Source organism: Callithrix jacchus, chromosome 16, assembly GCF_049354715.1.
Source record: "Callithrix jacchus isolate 240 chromosome 16, calJac240_pri, whole genome shotgun sequence".
Classification (NCBI taxonomy): domain Eukaryota; kingdom Metazoa; phylum Chordata; class Mammalia; order Primates; family Cebidae; genus Callithrix; species Callithrix jacchus.
The window spans coordinates 74,337,920-74,363,485 of record NC_133517.1 but is presented as its reverse complement, the minus strand read 5'-3'; the positions used below and the strand labels follow the sequence as shown (position 1 = coordinate 74,363,485).

Below are 25,566 nucleotides of genomic sequence, written 5' to 3'. Positions count from 1 at the left end.
GGATGACTCTCACAAATACGATGTTAAATATTAACTAAAGAAGCAAACACAAAAAATACACACAGTATAAGTCCATTTATATAATATTCAAAAACTGGTCTATGTAAGTACAAGTCAGGATAGGTGCTCACTTGGGGAGTTGATGACTGGAAGGGAATTCAAGAAGCCTTCTTGGGGGCTGATAATGTCACCTATTCTTTTTCTTGAGATGGAGTCTCGCTCTGTCACCCAAGCTGGAGTACAATGCCGTGATCTCGGTTCACTGCAACCTCTGACTCCCAGGTTCAAGCAATTCTGCCTCAGCCGTCTGAGTAGCTGGAATTATAGATGCCCGCCACCATGCCCAGTTAATTTTTGCATTTTTAGTAGAGACAAGGTTTCACCAAGTTGGTCTTGAACTCCTGACCTCAAGTGATCCATCCACCTTGGCCTCCCAAAGTGCTGAGATTACAGGCGTGAGCCACCACACCTGGCTGATGTCATCTATTCTGATCAGGGTGCTAGTCGTATAGGTGTGCTCTGCTTGTAAAAATTCATCAAGCTGTTCATCTGTTCTTTAGACTTCTGCAAGTAAAGATGTGAATTGTGGATAACTGGTTTTGTTGGCTGGGCTGTATTTATGTGAATGTGATACTGTGCTGAAACAATACTTTGTGTTTTCCACACTTCATTTTCCTCCTATGCATGCAGAAAGACTTACGTTTCTGGGTTTCCCTGTGGTTAGTGGGGCCATGTGAGGAGTGCTGGTCAATAGCATGTGGGCGGAAATTATGCATGCTACTTTCAGCCTGGCCCCTACAACCTCCTGCACAATCCTCCCCTTAATCTTTCTCATTCTATTCACCACCTGCAAAAAAGTCAATGGAGCATCCTTGGAGATGCTGGACCAATTGATAGTTCTTATCATGGCACAGGAAAGAGTTAAAAAATAATAATCTCTGCACTAAATGAAAGGAGAGCCAAGCGTGGTGGCTCACACCTGTAATCCCAGCATTTTGAGAGGCTGATGCAGGCAGATCACTTGAGCCCATGAGTTCAAGACCAGCCTGGCCAACATGGTGAAATCCCATCTCTACTAAAAATCAAATAATTAGCCAGGCATGGTGGTGTGTGCCTGTAGTCCTGGCTATTTGTGAGACTGATGAAGGAGGATTAATTGAACCAGGGAGGTCAAGGCTACAGTGAGCCGTGATGGTGCCGCTGCATTGCAGCCTGGGCAAAAGCGCAAGACTCTGTCTCAAAAAACTAAAAAAGAAAAATGAAAGGAGCCTGAGTACCTGAATAACTGCATGGAGCAGAGAGAGCCCCTGCTGATAACACCACCCCACCTGCCCATCCACATTGGTCTGTGACTGATAGATTGATTGATTGATTTTGAAAGAGTCTCCCCCTGTCACCCAGACTAAAGTGCAGTGGCCCAATCTCAGCTCACTGCAACCTCCACCTCTGGGATTCGTGGAATCCTTCCACCTCAGCCTCCTGAGTGGCTGGGATTACAGCCACGAGCTGCCACACTCAACTAGTTTTTGTATTTTCAGTAAAGAGGGGATTTTGTCATGTTGGCCAGTCTGGCCTTGAACTCCTGGCCTCAAGTGATCTGCCTGCCTTGGCCTCCCAAAGTGCCGGGATTACAGGTGCGAGCCACCACGACCAGCCTTGGACTCTGATTTAAACAAGAAATATATCTCTGTCGTAATATGCAATGGAGATGTGGGGATTGGTTTGTTATAGTTGTTAGCCTAACTTGACTCTCTGACTAATACCTAATATGCCTGACTTGGATCCTGGGTCTCCAAATGGAAACTTCTCTGACTTATAAATGGGAATGAAGGGAGAAATACATATTCTTCACTCCTTGGGTTTCCAAAGAGAGGCAGTTTCCCATAAAAGAAAAGTAAATAAGAAGCCCTTAATTTTTGTCCCAAGGGGAGGCCTATGTAATGGGTGAGGACATAAAGAACCAAGCTCAGACTATATACAGCCAGCTGCCTTCTCTGCTTTTCCCCATGGCAAGCCTGCTGCAGTAGACACTGTCCTTGCCTAGCTGTGCCAGTGGCCAGGAGAGTCTTTCAAATTCTGGGGTTCAGTCTCAGAAAGTCCACATGGCTACACCCCTAAGTTATATCTTCCAATCCAGCCTTTCTCAGAAATAGCACTAACATTTTTTATCTAACAATTGTGCTTATCTCTCAGTTGATTCCAAACTCAGACAAAAAGGGGAATTTATTGACCCCTAAAAAAACAACAAAGACTAGGAAAGACGCTGTGCCCTGCAGTAGAGGCCCAGAAACTAGGACAAATTAGAAAGAATCATTTTTTTTAAGAGACAGGGTCTTGCTATGTTGCCCAGGCTAAAGTTCATTGGCTATTCACAGGTGCAGTCATAGCACACTGTGGCTTCAAACTCCACTGGGCTCATGTAACCCTCCCGCTTCAGCTTCCTGAGTAGCTTGAACAATAGGTGCGCAATACCACGCCCAGCTTGAAAGAATCCTTTTTAACAAGAAAAGTCAGGAACGTTTCACAGGATTTGTTAAAGAATGGGGGCATAAAGGGACTGAAATGAGGGTTGGAATGGAGTGGAAACAGCACTAGCCATGACCCCTCTCTTCCTTCCCAATTTAGGTCAGCTTCACTGGTCTTTTACCTGTTAGGATTTAAAATTTCATTCAAGCAAAGAGTACTGTCTAAAAATAGTTTGAAAAATCTCTGATTTAGATCATCTTTTCGGTACCCTCTGGCCTAAAGGATCTTTGCATTTATATAAGAAACCAAAATTTGGCCAGGCGCAGTGGCTCACACCTGTAATCCCAGCACTTTGAAAGGCCAAGGCACGAGGATCACGAGGTCAGGAGATCGAGACAATCTTGGCCAATGTAGTGAAACCCCATCTCTACTAAAATACAAAAAAGTAGCTGGGCATGGTGGCACATGCCTGTAGTCCCAGCTCCTCGGGAGGCTGAGGCAAGAGAATTGCTTGAACCCAGGTGGCAGAGGTTGCAGTGAGCCGAGATTATGCCACTGCACTCCAGCTTGGTGACAGAGCAAGACTCTGTCTCAAAAAAAAAAAAAAGAGAAAGAAATCCAAAATTTTATTTTTGCAATGTTTTGCCAATGACCAGTGGTCTATAACAAAAGTAGACCAATATTGGGATGTAGAGAGGAGCCTAATGATCAGCTTCTAAATTAGTTAAAGCTTCTTCAGGGAGCAAAGAGATACATCCAGCCTATCTTTGTTGGTAGAGTGATGGTGCTCAACCTTTTTAAAAATATTTTAAATTTTATTTTTAATCTACTTATTTATTTTTGAGACTGGATTATGAGACTGGCTAATTTTTGTATTTTTAGTAGAGACAGTGTTTCACCATGTTGGCCAGGCTGGTCTCGAACTTCTGGCCTCAAGTGATCCACTCGCCTTGGCCTCCCAAAGTGCTTGGATTACAGGCATGAGCCACTACACCCGACCATGGTGCTTCTGTGCTGGACAGAGCCTAAATGGCTCACCTGAAGTGATGAAATGTGACTACCCACGTCCCTTGCCAGAGATAGAGTTCAGAGTGGGCCATGTATGAAAGGCAGAAAGGGGCACGTTGCACTGAAGGAACAGAGACGGTCGTGAGGAGGTTAGTATACTACTTAAAGGGGTGGATTAGTTTCCTAGGCTGCTGTGATGTGAAACCACATTGTAGGATAATTTCTATTGGTTCACAAACTTGATGATGTGAACCAATAGAAATTATCCTACAATTCTGGAGTTCTCCAGTTCTGGAGGCCAGAAGTCTGCACTCAAGGTGTCAGCAAGACACACGTCTTCAAAAGGCTCGAGGGAAGAGTCTGCGCCTTGCCTCTTCCAGCCTCTGGTGGCCCCAAGTGTTCTTTGGCTCATGTGGCTTGTGGCCACATCACTCCAATCTCCACGTCCATGGTCAAATCACCTTCTCCTATCTATGTGCCCGTGTTTTTTCCTCTTCTCTCAAATCCCTTATAGGACACTTGTCATTGGATTCAGGACCCAGCAGGATAATCCAGGATGACCTCTCCATCTCAAAACCCTTACATGAATGACATCTGCAAAGACTTTGTTTTCCAAACAAGGTCACATTCATAGGTTCTGGGAATTAAGACATGTAGATGTCTTTTTTTTTTTTTTTTTGAGACAGAATCTTGCTCTTTCACCCAGGCTGGAGTGCAGTCGCATGATCACAGCTCACTGCAGCCTCAATCTCCTGGATGGAAGCAATCTCCCACCTCAGCCTCCTGAGCAGCTGGGGCCACAGATGCACACCTCCACACCTGGCTAATTTTTCTTTTTTTTTTTTTTTTTTTTTTGAGACAGGGTTTCACCATCTTGGTCAGGCTGGTCTCAAACTCCTGACCTCAGGTGACCACCCGCCTCAGCCTCCCAAAGTGCTGGGATTACAGATGTGAGCCACCGCGCCCGGCCCACTTGGCTAATTTTTTATATTTTTTGTAGAGCTGAGGTTTCGCCATGTTGCACAGGCTGGTCTTGAACACCTAAGCTCAAGTGATCTGCCCTCCTCAGTCTCCCAAAGTGACGGGAGTCCAGGCATGAGCCACCACTCCCGGCTTATTTATCATTTTGTTCCCCCATTCAACACACTAGAGAGGGTATATCAGAATTTGAGTAGTATGTACATAGAGAATAAAATTAATTGTTTTTTTTGAGACAGAGTCTCACTCCGTCATCAGGCGCCAGGCTGGAGCGCAGTGGTGCAATCTCGGCTCACTGCAACCTCCGCCTCCCAGGTTCAAGCAATTCTTCTGCCTCAGCCTCCCGAGTATCTAGGACTACAGGCGCGCGCCACCACCCCCAGCTAATTTTTTTGTATTTTTAGTAGAGACGGGGTTTCACATGTTGGCCAGGATGAAAATTAATTTTTTTAAAAAACAAAATCCACTGTTTCCCTGACCTAAAGTCTCGCTTTGTATTTGCTACATAACTGATAAACCTTTCTATGGTGGGTAGGTCCGATTAACTGCAAGGCTTTTGTTTCACTGAGTACAGAGGTTTGGGGCCAAAGAGCTAAATCACTCATGCCAAGCTTTCTGCCAGGTGTTGAGAGTGTGATGATGAATGAGACAGACACAGTACCTGCCCTCAAGCATGGGAAGTCCCTTTCCCTGGGATGTTCAATGTCAACACTCTCCACCCTCTCCCCCCAAAATCTTCGACAAAGCACACACCTGTCTCCTCTCTCTAGCTCGTCTACTGAGCTTGCAAATGCTCGGTAGACAAACTAGAGAGAGGAGACAGAAGGAAATACTGTCTTGTACTGGGCTGGAAGGAAGCAAAGCCAGAGGCTCCTCACAGGAGCCACACACGTGGCTTGCATGCTCTAGTGGGCCAGGTAGGGCTCTTCAGGCAGCCAGCATCCATTTCCTCCTTCTTATGGCCAGAGCACTTTGATTTGCTTTTTGGAAATTTTCCTCTCTCCTGTTGTGGGTACTCATAATGGGACTGTCAGTCAAATGTTTTTCCCTGAATTCCTAGCCACGGGAGAGGCACCAGGTCCAAGCTGGGTCAATGAGTCTTGGGAGTTGAATCCTAAAAGGGAGATATACAAGAATAGAATCAAAGATGAAGCTGGTTTAGCCCAGCAAGTGGTGTGATGAGATCAATGCCTATTGCCTGGATCCCTGGTCCCCTGTCCACGTGAGGGTTCTCAGCAGGTCCTTAGAATCTGTGAGCTATTCTATATCCTTCCAATAAATTACCTTTTGCTTAACTTAGCAAGGGTCCTTTTTGGGTACCTGATGCCTGTGATCATGAAAAGCCCCAATCCCTCCGCCCCAGTAAGGGGTCTGGGCACCTACAAGAGGAAACTGGCTTAGAGCAGATGAGGGCCTGGCTGTGGAGACAGAGGTGTCTTACATCCTTAGAGGCTCTTCTACCTCCAGACAGTAATAATCAAAATCCAGAGGCTCCCTTAAACTAACAGTGACTGTCCTTCATCAACAAGGACACTTAGAGTATCAGTGCCAGCCCTCAGGAAAAGGCCAACACACTGACAGCGAAAAGAGAGATCAGATTCATCTGGGTCAGGTTAAGGCTTCAAAGGACACACTGAGCTCAGCAAACATTTCCTAAGCAATCCCTACGCCTTGCACCTAGATTTAATTCTGCACTCCCTGTGGGTCTCTCTGGCCATGATGACATGGCAGGGGTTTCTCCTTCTTTCTAAATATATGTGGATTTGCACAAGCCACTGGGGAATCCCTCAGGGGAGAGAAAGCTAAATTTAGACCTTCAATTAATCTTCCCAAATGTTCTTGCCTGGCTTCACTCTGGACCAAGTCTCCTTTTGCCCAAATCACCGCGGTACTCATACCCATTAGCAGATTACACACTACAGATAAAAAGAAGCTGCTTTGCTGCTCATTGAAGTATTTTAATTTAGAGTCCATTCTTCCCATTATCTCTAACCTGTTCTAATATCCTATTTCAGGGGATTATGATTCCCTTAGATGAACAACAACAAAAAATCATTCAATGCTCCTGGGAGACTTGGCCATTATTAGCTCTCTCCCTAAGCAGGACAAATACCTACACAGGCCAAATTTCAGTTCAATGCAAGAAACACCTAACACCTGTATGTGGCTGGCAGGACTGTGCTATGCACTGGGAAACGGCTGTAAATAAGATGCAGTCCCTGTCCTGAGGATGTTACAAACCACAGGAGACATACTAGGCAAATGATCACAGGTGGGACAAGTGTCACAAGGCAGAGACCAAGGTGCCGGTGACTATGTGAGAAGACATTTCACCTTGCCTACAGGTCTAACAGGCCCCTTCTTGATGAAATGACATTTAAACTCGGCCTGGAGGCTGGCGAGAGAATCAAGAGAACTGCTTCTTCTTCACTGGGGCCTTATGCAAAACTGTTCCCACTTCAGGAAGATACCATATTTTAAAAGTTCATTTTCAGCCGGGCGCAGTGGCTCCTGCCCATAATCCCAGCACTTTGGGAGGCTGAGGTGGGTGGATCACAAGGTCAAGAGACTGAGACCATCCTGGCCAACATGGTGAAACCCCATCTCTATTAAAAACACAAAAATTAGCTGGGCGTGGTGGCACATGCCTGTAGTCCCAGCTACTCAGGAGGCCAAGGCAAGAGAATCGCTTGAACCCGGGAGGCAGAAGTTGCAGTGAGCCGAGATTGCACCACCGCACTCCAGCCTGGCAACAGAACAAGACTCCGTCTCAAAAAAAAAAAAAAAAAAGATTCCTTTTCATTCAAGTTGATGGATTTGGGGCACTTAATGTTTTGTCCATAGAAATATACTTACAAATAGTGGCTAGGTTTCCAGGTTAGGCTGCCAGCACCTAATTATCTACAATGGCTGCAGCACCAACAGCCAGAAATAGCATTTTATCCAGGTTGTGGTGAGCCGAGATTGCACCACTGCACTCCAGCCTGGAGGCAGAGCAGGACTCCATCTCAAAAAAAAATCTCAGGTTTAATGCTTGTGTATAGCCAGATTTTAAAACTGTCAATTAAAGGCTGATTCATAAACTGGCACATCAATGCTCAGTGCCCAGGTGCGCCCCTGAACATGGGGTTCCTACTATAACAGCTATAACAAGCAAAGTTGATGTGAGATAAGGGGACCCATGGGAAGGAGCCTAGGCTTAAACCACACATATAAATCATGGGAAAGGCTGGGCACAGTGGCTCATGCCTATATTCCCAGCACTTTGGGAGGCTGATGCAGGTGGCTCACCTGAGCTCAGGAGTTCGAGACCAGCCCAGGCAACATGGTGAAACTCCATCTCGACCAAAAATACAAAAAATTAGCTGAGCATGGTGGCACACACCTGTGGGCCCAGCTACTCAGGAGGCTGAGGTGGAAGGATCGCTTGAACCCAGGAGGCGGAGGTTGCAGTGAGCTAGATCGTGCTACTGCACTCCAACCTGGGTGAAAGCGAGACCCCATCTCAAAAAAAGAAAGGAGAGAGAAAGAAAGGGAAAAAGAGATGGAGGGAGAGAGGAAGCAAGGAGGGAGGGAAGGAAGGGAAGGAAGGACTGAAGAAAGAAAGAGGTAAATCATGGGACGTGGTATTCCCAGCCAATTCTGATCACCAGAGTTACTCTGCAAGGCAAACAGGTGGACTGCCAGTAAACCCATTTGCTCAGCCCCGCCTTCTCAGATACAAACAGTGTAAAGTTCAGAAAGGAGTAACTTCTCCCAAAGCCTATTTATTCAGAGTGTTAAGTTACTGCTGAAAGTTTAGAGGGGCAGGGACCTCAGAAACAGAGTTGGCAATAAACAAAGATATTGGCAACTGCAACATGGCCCATTATGAGGTCAGTGTCATTCAAAGCGTAGCTTAGAACACAATGATACTGGCAGTGTGTCCTTCTAAATAAGCAGGATCTTTTTCTACTGCTTCAGTATTTACCCAGTAATAGAAAAGGGACATACATACAGCCTGGTTCCTGTCACCTCACCTTGTGCTGAGTGAAGTTGGTCTGTGGAAGGCCAGAGATACAGACTGGGATGGTTCACCCTCAAGAAAAAAAAAGGCTCAGGAATGTCATGGCACCTGCTGTCTAGTTTGTGTGTGTCTTACGACGAAACGGTATTAAACTAATTTTATAAAGTTCCAGGGCTCAGATCCTTGGGTAGAAGCTACAAAAATGCCATTAAGCATACTACAATCAGATATGACTCCTCATCCAAACTTAGGAAGCATCCTCCTTCACTAAAATGAAATCCCAGGAATTCTGCTTCCAGGAATTAATCCAGAAAAAAATACTGGGTACTTCCTAAATGCTCTTCAAGAGATGATTGGTTACATAAATGATACGATATCCAAGAGACAGTACAGCAGGGATATGGAAACTTAACACAGACAACCTTTAAGTTGCACATTTTAATTTACAATTTTTACTGATAAAAAGGATTAGTTTACAAAAAGGGAAGTCCTTTATACAAAATAAGGATTTTTTTCCATTTGTAAAGAGAATCCACTGACATGTTTTGCCTTACCAAGTCAAAACTCAAATCACTTGTTTTGGTAAAATTATTCCAGAAAGATAATCCAGACAAAATCAATAACGTCATCAGCTTCCTAACCATGTTTAAGAGGAATAACTTCATGAACATTTTGCCCTGAACAGAAGAGCTCTAAATACTTGTAAACCTTTAGGAAAAAATGACTGCCCTTAGGCAGCTGACTGGTAAGAGTGTACACCACAGACTCTGGGTCACTCGTCAGAATCTTCTTACACATACTGTGAGTCTCCAGGCCTGTACAATGAGTGTACATGCAACATCATTGGAATAATGGCCTCTAAATTTTACAAGTAAACTTTATTGTGACCACAGGTCAACAATAAAACATATGACAGCTAAGGTTCAGACTCTCCCCACCTATTTTATCATATAAATTAAATATGGAGAGGTACACACAAACTCTATTCAAAATGAGAAGCTGTTTGCCAACTCTCATTTCCTAGGAAAACACACATCACACTGTTTAAGGGCGGGGCGGGGGGGAGAACAGTCATACTGTTAGAGCACAATGTCTCCTGAAAAGAAACTGATCAAAATGTTTGAAGCCTTTTTAGCTGCCTCAAAGTATGGCAGTCACTAATACTGCTCCTAACAGTCTGCTTTCAGCTAATGCCATCAAATAAAATAACTGTGTGAAAAGCCATGGCCTTCAAAAATCTTTATTTGGTTATGAGCCAAGCTCTGATGGGAAAAGCCCACCTATGAAAAAAAAAAGTTGTGGGTATTGAAGCTGGTCTGATTCACAGAGCTCGTACATTCATGACTCAAAATAACAGCCCCTCAAACCCAAATGATTCTAAAGCCATTATAACCTTAAATCATGTGTGATTCCCTTAGATGTGCTTATATTAATTCGCTTTAAAAAATGATCCACGTGCAGACAGGAGCTGCACCTTCCTCACAATCAATTGAAACATGACAAAAAAATGGAGGGTAGGCAAAAAAAAAAAATGACATTACTTAAATCGAGTATGAGGGTCTCTCCTCTACCTTACTCAATGAACACATATCCAGAATGAAAATGAAATGGAATCAATGCCCAGGAGCCTCTCAAAGAGAGCATCTCCCTTTAGCCGACATGATCACCTAACACAAAGCAACCCAACTACTCTGGGTACACACAGCCAGTAGGCCCTACATGTGAAAGGCAAAGGGGCTGCATCTCCCACGGTTTAAACCCAACCCTGTGTTAGATGCAACGCCACTGCAGTCTCATAGGAAAAAAACAAACAAACAGCAAAAACCCTCATATCTCATTAATACCAATCTGTGGTCCTCACTGACTCAGTGGTGCTTTTTTTTATAAAAACACATCGGAAGAGGTGGCAAATGGTGACAACGGATGTCAGGTCGAAGCAATTCCAAAAGCTGAGAAAAGCGCTTCATCCGCTGCTTCAGTCTTCTCCCCCTATTGCTACAGTCCTGCCACCAAAGGGGGAAATCGTGTGAATATGATTGTTGTGACCAAGCCTTGGCAAAAGTCAATAAATAAGAGAGCCTGTCAAAAGCAGAACAATTTTATGGGCAACCTCTTCTAGTTGCAAATGTGGAGGGTGGGAAAAGAGGGAGGGAGGCATGTGTGCAAGAAGGAGATAGGGTCCTTTTGAGAAAGGTTTGGTGACCCCGCCCCAGCGCCCCAGTTCGGTCCCAGCAGACTAGGACCTGCTAAACCCATTATTCAGATGGAAAGGGGAGAAGAGAAGACACCAAAAAATGTAGTCAGTTGTGAAATTTGCACAGTTGGTGTTTGTTCTTCGTAGCAGTAAGGACTTGAATAAGAATCGTGAAAATTGTGGAACACTTGTATTTTTCTTCGGGATTTAAAAAACTTTTGTCTTGTACTGAAAGACTACATTCAGTGCGGGTCAGGTCCAACAGTGTTAGCTAGAAGGCGGTTGTTAAGCGCACCCAGCACTGGGAGGGAAGGTGGCCTGAGATCGGCTGCCTGAGGCCACCCCTTCACTGGTCTCCAAGTCGAAAGCCCTGGCCCCAGTTGTGTCTCCCGCCTCCGCCATTCGGATCAGCAGCTCGCCTCATGCTAGCAGGGGGCACGCCAAATCCTGACACTCCTCCCCTCCTACTGGGCAGCCAGTGGTACCTGGTGCAGAAAGATAGGGACGAAAAGGGAGAAAAGAGAACAAAGTCACTTCCACGTAGTTATCTGAGCTCCGAGAATACCTCCCTCTCCTGCTGTTCCCATGGCATGTCATGTTGAAGGTGGTGAGTGACAGTATCTTATTTAACTCTGTCTTCTCTGTACTCAGCTCAATGACCTGACCACTGACAGCATTCGTGTTTCATGGGTTTTTTTTGTTTTTTGAAACAGTGTCTCGCTTTGTCATCCAGACTGGGGTACAGTGGCACAATCTCAGCTGACTGCAACCTCCAACCTCCTGTGTTCCTGCAATTCTCCTGCCTCAGCCTCCTGAGTAGCTGGGATCACAGGCGTGAGCCAACATGCCCAACTAATTATTTTGCATTTTTAGTAGAGACGGGGTTTCACCATGTGGGCCAGGTTGGTCTTCAACTCCTGACCTCAGGTGATCTGCCCATCTTGGCCTCCCAAAGTGCTGGGATTACAGGCATGAGCCACCACGCCCAGCCTCATGTTTCTTAAATGTATTAAGATTTCAGCTAAATTCACACTCTGAACGTTTTTTTCTCTGCTTATAAAAGTAATCTATGCAGAACAGTATGGAAACAAAAATATTACACCCACAAGCCCAACAACCAAAGAATGACTGATAGCATCTTGGTACTGCTAAATATGGATCAAACTAGATCAAGGATACAAAATAAATTCACTTTCAACGGACAAATCCACAGCCTGTGTGTGAGCCTTGCACAGCATTTCCAAAAGGCTCTCAGCTGAGCCCATCAAAGGAGACTGGGGAAGAAGCTTTCTATGTTGGAAGTACGGGTATGTTTTAAAATGTATTCAGAATCTGCCTTCCAGCTACATCCTTCCCTTCTCACAGATGGTGGGAAAGCTGGGGCCACAGAAGGTTAGATGATTTCCCACCTTAAAATTAATAAATGAAGAGTTCACAGAACAGCTAAGAGAACATAAACCCAAGCCTACACTCTCAATAGCATTTTCCAACTATTTCCCATCCTTGGCGATTTTATTAGTAAACTGAGAATGTGTTTAAACCTATTCTACTTATCAGATCCTCATGTTTAAAAATTTCCTTGAAAGCAGAGAGCATGATCTGATACCTCTGCTTAAACCCCTCTCGGCAGCAAGGTAAGCCATGACAGGTGACTTGTCCACAGCAGAAACCCTGAAGAGGACAGGCTTTATACTTGACCTTATTCTAGAGTGGTTACTATGTGAGCTTCAGTGAGCATTACCTTATACCAGTTGCTGCCTGCTTATAAATTCATCTGATCTTCACAACAACCTCATGAGGTGGGCATTACTATTACTCCTGTTTTATAAACAAGAAAACTGAGCCAACACTGAGTGAAGTGCTTCAAAAGTGACAGGATTCCAACCGGGGCAGCCTGGCTGCAGAGCCTGCGCCCTGCGCTACTTGTTATACATGCCTCCTGCCTGGGAAGGGACAGCAGTCAGTGACCGGAGCCTGTTGACATCACACTTGATACCTTAATGCCTCTCCCCGAAACAGAAAACAATCCCTTTTAAACACAAAATGTACTGTGTACAGAGATGTAACTACTTCTCTAAATAGAAAAGGGTACTACGAATGGATCAGCACTCCATTTAGAAAAGTGGTTGCATCTCCTTCTACTCATCACCCGCATTTTAATCAAATACAGCTTTACCGTTTAAATCGAAATGTATTTCTAAGCACTGGTTTCTCAACATCCACGCCTTCCGGGACAACGGTATTCCTCCAGAGTATGTCATAAAACAGAACCCTGCAAAAGGCACTGCCAGGGCTGCCTTGCTTTGCTACTCACTCTAAGACAATATGGAAGCCATCTCCACTGCTTAAGTAGATAGCGAAATTAAATGCAAGTAATTAGTATAAAAAGATACCCAATTATACATAATCAACAAAAATTCATGGTGATTTCAAAGCAGTTACTGCTTTTTCAAGGAGCTATATTTTGTCATCTGATCTGTATGCAAAATTTAACAGAAAGACTTCCACCAACGGAGAAAGTTCAAGTTGGAAGGCAGACGCCAGTGCTCTGCTGATTTTGCCACTAGAATCTTGTATCCTGTGTTGCCCACATTTGAGAAGTATCTACAAGCCGTTAAGTTAGAATATGGCCACTTAACGTAGAGTAACTGTTGGCTGCCCCCCAAAAGCACCAAGCTTTTTTTAATTGATGCATCTGCCATCCTATTTGATAAACCTAGATCAGAAAGCCAAACGTGCTGTTATTATGTCCTTTGATAATTAGAAACCAGATTGGTCATTTGTTTTTTTAGCTTGAAGGCAATTTCAGGCTCAGAAGAGAAACAAGTTTCTTTTTATTCTCTTAAAGAAAAACACACACAGCACGACCACCAATATGATGTATTTCTGTATACTACAGTTCACGATTTGAAATGTCTTTGAAAAATATAACCCTACACTATAAAAGGAAGGGGAGAAAGATTTACTGCCCTCACTGATCCCTCAGAAGAATGACAGAACTGCAAAACATCAAAATTAGCAAGAAGTGAAAGAGTTTGGTTTGCTTTTTTAAAAACTTTTAAATGTAAGCTATTGCGGCATATCCCTGACATGAGATTAGGCACGATTGTCAGGCAGGCTGTGACACCCAGATGGTGATTTAACTGGTCCCTTCTTCAACAGCCTTTTGCCTCACTCGTGTGACAGAAAAGTCACACAACTATTACATGCTTTTGTGTGTAACAGTACGCATCTCCTCTCACCTAGTCAAAATCCTGCTCTCCTACCCCCACCTTTAAGAATATGGCAACTATCACGCCTGTAATCCCAACACTTTGGGAGGCCAAAGCGGGCAGATCATGAGGTCAGGAGATCAAGACCATCCTGGCCATGGTGAAACCCTGTCTCTACTAAAATACAAAAAATTAGCCAGGCATGGTGGCGCGCGCCTGTAGTTCCAGCTACTGAGGAGGCTGAGGCAGGGGAATCGCTTGAATCCAGGAGACAGAGGTTGCACTGAGCCAAGATCATGCCACTGCACTCCAGCCTGGCAAAAAAGCAAGACTCCGTCTGAAAAAAAAAAAGAATATGGCAACTAACTTTACTTACTAAGAACCCACAACTGTGCTCCCAAAAGTGTATCTTACTCATGCAGTCCTGTGAGACCTGGGCTTCCCCACAATTTACAGACTTGCAAACTGAAGCTTGGAGGTTTGATTAAGTAACTTTCCCAATATAAAAACTGCCATCTGAGGGGACTAGGATTCAAACCCAAGTTGGTCTCAAAACTCAGAGCTTTTGCCCTTAGCATTCCACTTCAGTAAACCCTAAAAGCAGATCAAGAGCACAAACTCCCAGGAGGTTGGGACTATACAAACCTCAAGTCTCTCATTTTAATGCTGGACAGTCCTGTAAAATGTCTATTCCACAGTATTTAATATAAAATTAAAATTGCTGACCAACAAGCTAACTTACCCTTCCTTGGGCAAAATCATGAGTAAAAACTGATGTACCAAGAAAAGACACCCTGCGCCAGGTGTGGTGGCTCACGCCTGCAATCCCAGAACTTTGGGAGATGGAAGCAGACAGATCACCTGAGGTCAGGAGTTTGAGACCAGCCTGACCAACAGGGAGAAACCCCGTCTCTACTAAAAATACAAAATTAGATGGGTGTGGTGGCACATGCCCGTAATCCCAGCTAACTGAGGCAGGAGAATCACTTGAACCTGAGAGGTGGAGGTTGCAATGAGCTGAGATGGCACCATTGCACTCCAGCCTGGGCAACAAGAGTGAAACTCCGTCTCAAAAAAAAGAAAAAAGAAAAAACACCCATTTCCCCAGCCCACCGCCTTGCACTATAGAGTTGTATCAGGTCCTCCAGCAGGCTCAGCAGGCTGAGATGCCTCCTGTGATGCTGGAATCTAGTCATCAGTGGTCCCTGGTAAAAGAGCTCCAGGAAGGTAACTGAGCTGAGGCTTTCGTCCCTGACTTCCTATGACTGTGTGACTAGGGTAAGTCATTTGTTGCCTCAGATTTCTCCATCAGATGGGGTGTGGGGGTAAATCCTACTCCTCATGGAGCTCTTATGAGGATGCATTAAGAACACAGGCAGTAAAATGTTAGATGAGACAGGAAAAAACACTTACAAAAACTGAGGTGTGGATAGAAAATTTCTTCCTCCCAAGTCCATTGGGTATCTGAACATTAGGAAAAAATACAGATGTCCAACAAGATTTCCAATAAGCTCATTGACTACCCTGCAAAGAGAGCAGAATTAGTTTAAAGACATTCAAGCAACACAGTGAGATGCATCAAGTTTTAACCAATAGCATAAGGAAGAGAGCCTTCAAGGCAGCCCATTTAGTCCCTGGGAATCTGTGAGAGCTGACAATGAGCCCTTTTGTAGTCTGAGTGGCAAATGCATTCTGAGGGAAACAGGAAATCAGTTCTACTGAACCAATGAGGCCCGCCGCTCTTCAAGGCCAGCAGCCCCTCTGACATCGCTTTCAAGCACCAGCCCATCCTCAAAATATTGTTTTTGCTACTTCCTGCCTCAAGAGTTGGGGAAGTTGCAAAGCAAGCTTCTGAATGCTTTCAGTCATGAATACTGTATTTGCAAAATGTGGGCAAACATGAAAGCTACCAAGAGAGAAGTGTGGGAGTAAGGAGAAGAGGAATAATAAATGCCTGTTCCCCTTTCCCGGAGCCATTAAGCACCTATCTCCTGCCTCTTGTACCCTTGGGTGTAAGACACCACAGAGATCACTTAGGAAAGCTGACTTGAAACCGGTAATGCTAAAATCAACGCTGACCTTCTTCAGTTTTCTCATGAAAACTGAAGCTTACATACAGGTCACCTCGAGGTTGTATAGATCTACTGTTACTTGTACATACTGTCTTTGTCTTCACCTGAAACATGATTCCTGTCAGAGACAAATCAACCCCTGCAACTACTTCCAGACTTCGCCTTCCTGAGTGGAAGAGTGGCTTTACCAAGCTCAGAACATGCTTTGCCCTATGCAATCTGCTCCATTCATTCACTTCTCTAGGATCACACAGAGCAAATATGTCAGATACACAAAGAACCAGGACTATGAAAATCGATTAAAATATTGAAAATAGCTCATAGTACAAGAAATGGGAGTTCTGGCTGGGTGCAGTGACACAGGCCTGCAATCCCAGCACTTTGGTAGACCAAGGCAGGCAGATCATTTGAGGTCAGGAGTTTGAGACCAGCCTGGGTAACACAGCAAAACGTCATCTCTACAAAAAATACAAAAAGTGGCCAGGTGCAGTGGTGCACACCTGTAATCCCAGCTACTCAGGAGGCTGAGGCATGAGAATTGCTTGAACCTGGGAGGCAGAGGTTGCAGTGAGCCAAGATCATGCCACTGCACTCCAGCCGCGGTGACAGATCGAGACCCCATCTGGAAAAACTAAATAAATATATAAATAAAAAGAAAAAATGAAGAAATGGGAATTCTTAGAGAAGCTGCATCTTGGTGTCCTCCCTTTAAAATTCTGCCTGGATAAATTAAAGGTATTTCTATGTCTAGTTCTAATTCCTGGCCAACAAACTGGATATTTGACCCTGGTGGGCCAAAAGTTCTGTATTATCAGGCAGGTGCAGTGGCTCATGCCTGTAATCCCAGCACTTTGGGAGGCCAAGGCAGGTGGATCACTTGAGGTCAAGAGTTTTGAGACCAGCCTGGCCAACGTGGCAAAACCTCGTCTCTACTAAAAATAAAAATAAATAAATAAAATAAATAGCTGGGCATGGTGGCGGGCCCCTGTTAATCCCAGCTACTCAGAGGCTGAGGCAGGAGAATCGCTTGAACCTGGGAGGCAGAGGTTGCAATAAGCCAAGATCACACCTGAATGACAAGAATGAAACTTAGCCTCAAAAAACAAACAAACAAACAAAAACAAAGTTCTGTCTTATCAAAACCACTTGCAAAATAATATCCTATCTAAGAATCGAGGTTTCTACGACTGGTCAGCAGTTTCCAAGGCATTCTGGAAATGCCTTATGAATATAAGACACAGTAATTTTATACATAGCTCTTAGAGGAGTCAGACGCAAATTAAGTCTATGTTTGCTCAATCTGAACAGTGAATCCAGAAATACATATTTGTTCCTATGCACATAGAGGAACATACTGCGTGTAACAATACATTTACGAAATCACAACCATTCAATATTCAATGCGCTTAAAGCCCTAAGATCTAATCAATTAGATGAAGTGAAATTATTCCATAAGTATATGGTTCTAATGTATCAATGCTGAGATTCTTTAAAGTTGTAGAAAGATTAGAGAAAGATTACTTCCAATTAAATATATCTAATATCACTTACGAGCCTCCGATGATATAGTTGAATCCAAGGATAACCCAGGGTAAATAGCAGGCCTAGGACAGAATGAACATAAACAAATGTGAGTAGCCACATCCAAAGAGGACACAGCTACTACAGGACTGACACTGACAAGGGCTTTATAGAAATCCTCTGGAAGGTCACTACAAAACTTCTCGGGTCAATCTATTATTCCCACTATACTTAAACCTTCCTATCTAAAACTATACTTACCTGTGTATTTACAACTGGAAGGACACAGTACTTTGCCCACAGATTTGATGCAATACAGGCCCTGCTGAATTACTATTAACAGCTTCAAAAAGTAGATGAGTGTCCTACAGATGCTACTAAAAGCAAGGCCCGGCCAGGCGCAGTGGCTCATGCCTGTAATCCCAGCACTTTGGGAGGCCAAGACAGGCAGATCACAAGGTCAGGAGTTCGAGACCAGCCTGGCCAACATGGTGAAATCCCGTCTCTACTAAAAATACAAATATTAGCCGGGCATGGTGGCACATGCCTGTAATCCCAGCTACTTGGAAGGCTGAGGCAGGAGAATCACTTGAACCTGGGAGGTGGAGGTTGCAGTGAGCCAAGATCATGCCACTGCTCTCCAGCCTGGGCAACAGAGCAAGACTCCATCTCAAAAAAGCAAGGCCCATGATAGAATGACACTAAGGTTCCAGCCAACAAATTGTGACAAATAAACATACCCTATCTTTTTAGTTTCTTCTTTTACATATCTTGTGAAATTCCTCTACATTTTTATCTCATTACACATTGATATAACTAATACTCTCCCAAATAAGAAAGCTCTCCAGATGAACTCAACATTTGAGCCCCTTACCAAATTCAAGACATCATACCAAGAGCTAAAGGAGTTGTGAGAAACTTCACAAACTAGGAAAGAGAGGGTTATACTTAAATAACCTCACAGCTACATATGGTAAGTACTAAAGAGGAAGACAAAGGATTGAAAAAGCCCCAAGTAAGACGCATTCTAGGCAGGAGACTCATGAAATATGTTCAGTTCCAACTCAAATTAAGAATGGGTGGGATTTATATGAAGAAGAGAATCCGGATGCTACAGGTGGGACATCCGAACATTGGAAAAGAAGAGAAGTGTTTGGGAGCAGAAACAATCCGTCTCAGCTACAGTGTAAAGCAAGTAACAGGGAACAAGGGAGTGTTAAGATTTTTAAAGGCAGGGTTTCACATGAGTTATCTCTCCTTCTCTCTAACACACACAGGTAACATAACTCAGGGACATATCCCTGAGGGGCCCAAGGTACAGAGGGAGTGAAGAAGAAATGAAAGCCAGCAAAGGACTCCCCAATAGCTAACAGAGCTGAGATTGAGGAGGGCAGAAAGGGGCTTGCCTATGGTATGCTGCTCTGCAGTGACCTCTCCTGGATAAGTCAGAAAGTACATCTCTGGACTGAAGAGGGATTTCTGTAAGACTAACAAAAAGGACACTTTTCCAGCCAAGGTAAAGTACCTTAAATCGTGTTCCAAACCAAAATGATACAATCATGTCTCTGTTCAGCTGGGCCCAGACATAAAGTACTGACATGATCAGAGGAATCATCAGCAACTGCAAAAGAAGATGACATGTAAAACCCAGGCTCCAGAGGCACTTTAAAAAAGTGTTTATCTACTGTGCTTTTTACCCCTCCTCTTCAAAAAATCCTCATCTGGGTAAAGGGAAACTCACCTGACCAGAATTATAAATTGATCCTATTATTTAATTTATCATGCAATGAATGCTACAAAATCCTATAATAAAACACAACAAAACTATATTGTTTTAGATGGATTCAGAAACATAAGAGTCAAGCTCTGTTATTTACAAAAAGCAAGCAACGAAGCATTACCATATAATCTCAATTTTTAAAAAACGTCCCTAAACATGCCTAGAAGATAGATAACCATTAGTGCCAATGTTCAAACACTAAAAAGAAGGCAGAAATGAACAAGGAAAGCAATGATTTAGATAACTCATGTAAGATCTTCAAGCTGACTTAAGATCTTTAAAATAAATCAGCTATAATTCAAAATACCACATAATTAACCCTGAATAGTTAATGCAATTTCAACTTCTGACAAAGGCCATTAATAGTATATTTGAAACATATAAAAGGGCAAATAGATAGTTTAAAGGGACACTTACCTGCATATCCATTGTTAATCCAGTAATCTTGGTTGGTAAAGTTAAAGATCAGACATAAAAGAAGCATTCTGTACCTAGTCAAGACTGATGTGGTTATTTTCCTCCCATTTAAAAGTTCACTTGGCCAGGTGTAATTTGGCTCATGCCTGTAATCTCTGTACTTTGGAAGGCCAAGCAAGATAGGAGGATTGCTTGAGGCCAGGAGTTCCAGACCAGCCTGGGCAACATAGCGAGACTCCATCTCTAATTTTTATATATATATATATATTTTTTTAATTTTAAAAAATTAAGTTATTCCAGTGTTCTGAAGGAAGATACTTTTCTATAGTTCAGATTGCTTAAAATATTCCACAACACGAAGATATCTAATCTTCATTATGCATGTCCCATTAGGTGTCATGACAAGGATAGGTAGAAATCAACAGCTCCAGCAGATGGTTTAGTCTGGTCATCTGACATCCTTTTTCTTTGCCATTGCATGTTAACATCTCTCCTTCAAATAAAGAATGAAGACGCCTGTATCCTTTGAAGGAAATAATCATTTTACTTACATTCTCAGCGCTCTATGGCACAGTTAAAGTCCAAAATATTTATTTCCTTCCCTTAAAGGAGGGGAAAGGGCATCCACAGTGCCACATTTGCTGGCCCTTGGCCAAGTTTAAATGGAAGCTGAGCCCAAGGGCAACTTTGAGCTCACCAATTCTGCACAGGACCTGAGACATCAAAAGCTGCTGTTGCTCTCACCATCTCTAAGAGTCCTACAGCTGGGGGACTGCTGACAACTGCTATTCAGACAGAGCAGAGAAACATACTGTGCCCCTTCCCAGAGCTGGGTACTTTATAGAGAGACTGAATTACTATAGAGGAGGACAGCAATGAAGTCAGAAAAGGATGCTGGTTGTAAATTAATGTTCTGATAAGGACCACAGATTTCAAAAGCTGTCTCATGGCATGGCCTCTCTTTGTGCCTCAGTCAACAAGCTGTCACACATGAGAACACAGAGAACTGGGAACAAAAAGAGGGAACAGTCATAAAACTACCCAACCAAAGGAGGAAAAAAATGCACAAAGGCAACAGCTAAGAGCATCACTCAAGGGCTATATGATTTACTACAGTTTAAAAAAAAAAAAACTTTTATTATTCTTATTAACTGCACTCAACAAAAATGCAAATACTATAATTTGAAATTTTTATAGAATATGATCTATTTCCCCAAACCTGGAAAAAACTGGTTTATTTCTGGCCCCAAATCACAGATTGAAGGATACCACGATGCAAATCCAGTTAAAGAGGAGCATGAATAAATAGTCTGCTGGCCTCCCATCAAAAGCTCCTGGAAACAAAAACAAGCCAAATGTCATGGTTCAGAATTTCAGAACAAAGTAACATCTATGAAGAGAAACACTTCAAAAAGTTATAGAAAAAGTCAAAATGAGAACATTTTAAAAATCACTCATCTCTAGAAAAGAGAATTTTTTTAAATATCTAAACAATGTCCTCAATAAAGCCCTGAATCAAAGTCACCTGAGTAAGGCTCCTCTGTGCTCTCCTAATTGAATTCCAGTAAGTGACATGATCTGATGACCACAGGCTAAAACAGACCCAGAGGAAGTACAGTCAATTCTGCAGCTATGAGTCCTGCATCCCGAAGACCAGTGAGGCCCCCCAAGCTCCCTCCCAGCCCATCAGCCTTTCCTTCTTGGCTCTCACCATGATCTGATGGCTGCATTTGGGACTACATGCCTGATCCCTGGCCTCCCCCACTAGACCATAAGCCCTGTTGGAGGAGGAACCTCTTTTGTCTCCTGTTGCATCTCCTCCAGCATAGCTATGCTGGGAGGTACTTACCATTATCATTAGAAACACACATACACACACACGCCACCTGTCCCACACTGGCCTTAGATAAAGAAAAGAAAGTCTCTGTCTTCCAGGGCCTTACAGTCTACCAAGAGAAAACAATGTGGGGGACGTAGGGAATAAAGCATCAGCCAAACCTTGCCATAGCCTCTGACTCAGCCCTCATACTGCATCTCTGGCAGGGAGAATGGAAAGACCTATGACCCACTTCTTACACATGAGGAGTTAAGGTCACATGACCAAAGTCACAGAGCTTGTTAGAAGCAGAGTGACATCTAATTACTAGCACAGTGCTCTTGTCACTGCCCCATATGCCTTACTGGGCAGAATAATCAACAATGGCCTAGCTCTCTCTTTTTTTCTTTATCTTTTTGAGACAGAGTACCACTCTGTTACCCAGGCTGGAGTGCAGTGGCACAATCTCTGCTCACTGCAACCTCCGCCTCCCAGGTACAAGCAATTCTCCTGCCTCAGCCTCCCAAGTAGCTGGGATTACAGGTGTCCACCACCACACCCAGCTAATTTTTGTATTTTTAGTAGAGAGGGGTTTCACCATATTGGCCAGGCTGGTCCTAGCTCTGTGACAAGCATGCTTCCTAATGCCTTCAGTTACGAGACTTTAAGAGAAGCGAAAAAAGAAACAGAAATGACTGTACGATCACTCTAGCTTGAAAGTTGCTTTCCCTCCCTGCTTCACATCCCTCACAGTTACATGCCATAGCTAGTCAGTTTAAAAAAAAGAAACCCAACACGTGTCAATGAGGCAAAAAGATATATCTAAAAGAAAATAAGTTTCCAACAAAAATGTCTTTTCCTCTCCTTTATTTCTCCCTTGATACCCTGAAGCACACTTTGGCCAGTGTTAAGCAGACCTAATGCTAGAGGATCACAATGATGAATCAGAGCTGAAATTCTAACACAATTTCTCAATTTTAATAACAGCTGTGCTTCCTTTGATGTGGCTTTGGCTGTCTGATTCCTAAGGAGTCTTTAGACTGAGTACTTAAAATATTGTAATCATATAAATATGGTACTATATTATCTGGCATGCTTGCAACTGAGAATTTACAAATTAACTGGTTTCAAATTACAGTCTTCCAGTTCAAATCAGAAACCTCATAAATAAGCCAACTCTGCTATATACCTAACAATTTAGCCAGGCAGGAAAAGATGCAGGTGGCAAACATTTTGTTAAGACGTTAACTTAAAGCTTTGTGGTTGAGAGAAAACCAAGTGAACCTGGGTTCCAGTCCTAGCTCCGTTAATTCAAAGAGCTTTGCGACTTTTGGGACATGTCACCACCACTCCAGATCACTGTTTTCTTATCTATGAAATAAGGGCGTTAAATAGAATGATCTCAAAAGTTCCTCTCTACACATTTATAGCAGCTATTATTCATAATGGTCAAAAAATGAAACCAAGTCAAATGTCTATCAACTGATGACTGAATAAATTAAAAAAGAGGTATATCCATACAATGAACTCTTACTTGGCAATAAAACAGAATGAATGCTGTTAAAAGAAAGTCAGAGCGGGGAAAAAAGAAAAACAGAATGAAGTACTGACACATGCTATATGAAAGAATCTTGAAAACATTATGTTATGTAAAAGACGTTAGGTCACAAAATACAACATACCGTATGATTTTGTTTTAAGAAATACCCAGAACAGGCAAATCTAAAGAGGTAATAAGATCAGTGGTTTTAGCTGGGTACAGTGGCTCACACCTATAATACCAGCACTTTGGGTAGCTGAGGTGGGCAAATCACTTGAGGTCAGGAGTTTGAGACCAGCCTGGCCAACATGGTGAAACCCTGTCTACTAAAAATACAAAAATTGGCTGAGTGTGGTGGTATACGCCTGTAGTCCCAGCTACTCAGGAGACTGAGGCATGAGAATTGCTTGAACCTGGGATGCAGAGGTTGCAGTGAACCAAGATAGCACCACTGCACTCCTGCCTGGGTGACAGAGTGAGACTCTGTCTCAAAAAAATAATAGTAATAATCAGTGGTTTCCTAAGGCATCTGGGGGAGGATGGGATTAAATGAAAAGGGAGAGGGGTTGCTAATGGCAGGGTTTTTTTGGGGGGTGGTGAAAAATTATAAAAATGAGTGTGATAATGACTGTGCAACTCTGTCAATATACTAAAAACCAATGAATTGTGCGTATTTTAAATGGGCACATTGTATGGTATGTGAAGTATATCTCAATAAAGCTGTTAAAAAAAATGCCTCTCAGCTCAAGCATTTCAAAATGCCCTATAGTTGGTGAGTAGGGAATGAGGGGGCAATTTATAAGAATCAAAGCAAATAAAAGAGACCAGTGACCTAATAATCCCACAAATTTGTCCTAAATTGGTAGTCAGGGAGAGTAACGTTACAATTTATTACCTGACTAGGTAATAGGGATGGGTAAACAGATTCAAAGACTTTAAATACGCACAAGCAGACAAAAATAAAAAGTGGCCATTGGCCAGGCGCGGTGGTTCACACCTGCAATCCCTGCACTTTGGGAACTCAAGGCAGGTGGATCGCTTAATGTCAGGAATTCGAGACCAGCCTGGCCAACATGGGCAAAGGCCACCTCTACCAAAAATACAAAAATTAGCCAAGCATGGTGGTGCACACCTGTAATCCAGCTACTCAGGAGGCTGAGGCATGAGAATCGCTTGAACCCAGGAGGCAGAGGCTACAGTGAACCGAGACCATGCCACTGCATTCCAGCCTGGGTGACAAAGTGAAACTGTATCTCAAAAAAAAAAAAAAAGGTCATGGAATTATTGCAATTTAGGTTTAATAACAACATTAGAATTATTTTTTAAGTCCTTACAGTTCAGAGCTAAATTCTGAAGTATTTATAAATGATCTGGCATTTTGCTTCAGATAATCAGGGGCAGAGGACAGCCATAGATACAGATAAAACAAGACTGCCTATCAGATCACTATGTGAGGTGATAACCGTTAGATGGTTAGGGAGGGTTCATTCTGTCACACACTATGACATGGATGAACCTTAAAAACACTGTGCTAAGTGAAAGACGCCAGTCACCAAAGGACATATGAAATGTCCTGAATAGGTAAATCCAGATACATGTAAAGTAGATTAGTGGTTGCCAGAGGCTGGGAGGAGGGAAAGAGGGGGTGAAGAGTGACTGCTTCGGCTTTTTAGGGGGTGATGAAAATGTTCTGGAATTAGACTGTGGTGATGACTGCATAATATTGTGAATATACTAAAGACCACTGAATTGTACACCTTAAAATGGTTAAAATGATGAATTTTATGTTATGTGAACTTGGTCTTAATAAAAAGGGTGCATTGACTTTTCCCTCCACTTCTGCATGTTTGAAAATTTCCCAGAGTAAAATTTTAAATAACTGATCATAGATCATCCATACTTAATCTATTTTACTATTGATATAACATTTACTATCAATATAAAAAAATTACTCCAGCTGGGCACAGTGCCTCACGCCTGTAATCCCAGCACTTTGGGAGGTAAAGGTGGGGAGATCTCTCAAGTCCAGGAGTTCAAGACCAGTTTAGGTAACATGGTGAAACCCCATCTCTACAAAAAATATAAAAATCAGCCAGGTGTGGTGGTCTATACCTACACTCAGAGCTGCTCAGGAGGCCAAGGTGGCAGGATCACTTGAACCCAGGCATTCAAGGCTTCAGGGAGCCATGACTATACCACTACACTCCAGCCTGGGTGACACAGCAAAAAAAAATTACTCTAATAACTTAATCTTCAATTAAGCTATACCAGAAACGTAGAATGCTAAATACTCAGTATCATAACGGGTCCAACCGGAACAAAGGAGAATAAAAATCAAATATTCTGGTAGATTTAAAGATCAAACCCCTGATATGGAGGTGAGAGGCCTAGCTGTCAGTTTCACTTCTGCCAAGTTACTTCACTTCCTTGAATCTTCTATTCATCTTTTGATAAAACTCAGGAAACTAAAATCGGTTCCTCCCAATAGTAATATAATAGTCTGTAACCTTACACTTTGTATTAACACAATTTATTTATTTTCAAAAAGAACCAAAA

At 43.0% G+C, this 25,566-nt stretch overlaps 1 protein-coding gene across 4 annotated transcripts in view; it reads right to left on the bottom strand.

Moving 5' to 3' along the window:
* The window catches only part of DERL1 (derlin 1), a 63,911-nt gene that overhangs the window by 24,230 nt on the left and 14,115 nt on the right, over nt 1-25,566 (bottom strand). The window contains exons 3-8 of one of the 4 annotated variants that reach the window (XM_078353261.1): nt 20,924-20,988; nt 19,655-19,681; nt 18,983-19,078; nt 17,488-17,540; nt 15,278-15,388; nt 285-315 (exon numbers count right to left, since the gene is read on the bottom strand). In XM_078353261.1, the coding sequence (XP_078209387.1) occupies nt 300-315; nt 15,278-15,388; nt 17,488-17,540; nt 18,983-19,078; nt 19,655-19,681; nt 20,924-20,988 (368 nt within the window). In that variant the 3' untranslated portion in view covers nt 285-299. Of the gene's footprint in view, nt 1-284; nt 316-8,881; nt 14,202-15,277; nt 15,389-17,487; nt 17,541-18,982; nt 19,079-19,654; nt 19,682-20,923; nt 20,989-25,566 lie in introns of those variants that run through there. The other 3 variants (XM_035277549.3, XM_002759258.7, XM_017965618.3) reach the window with 3 other exon arrangements.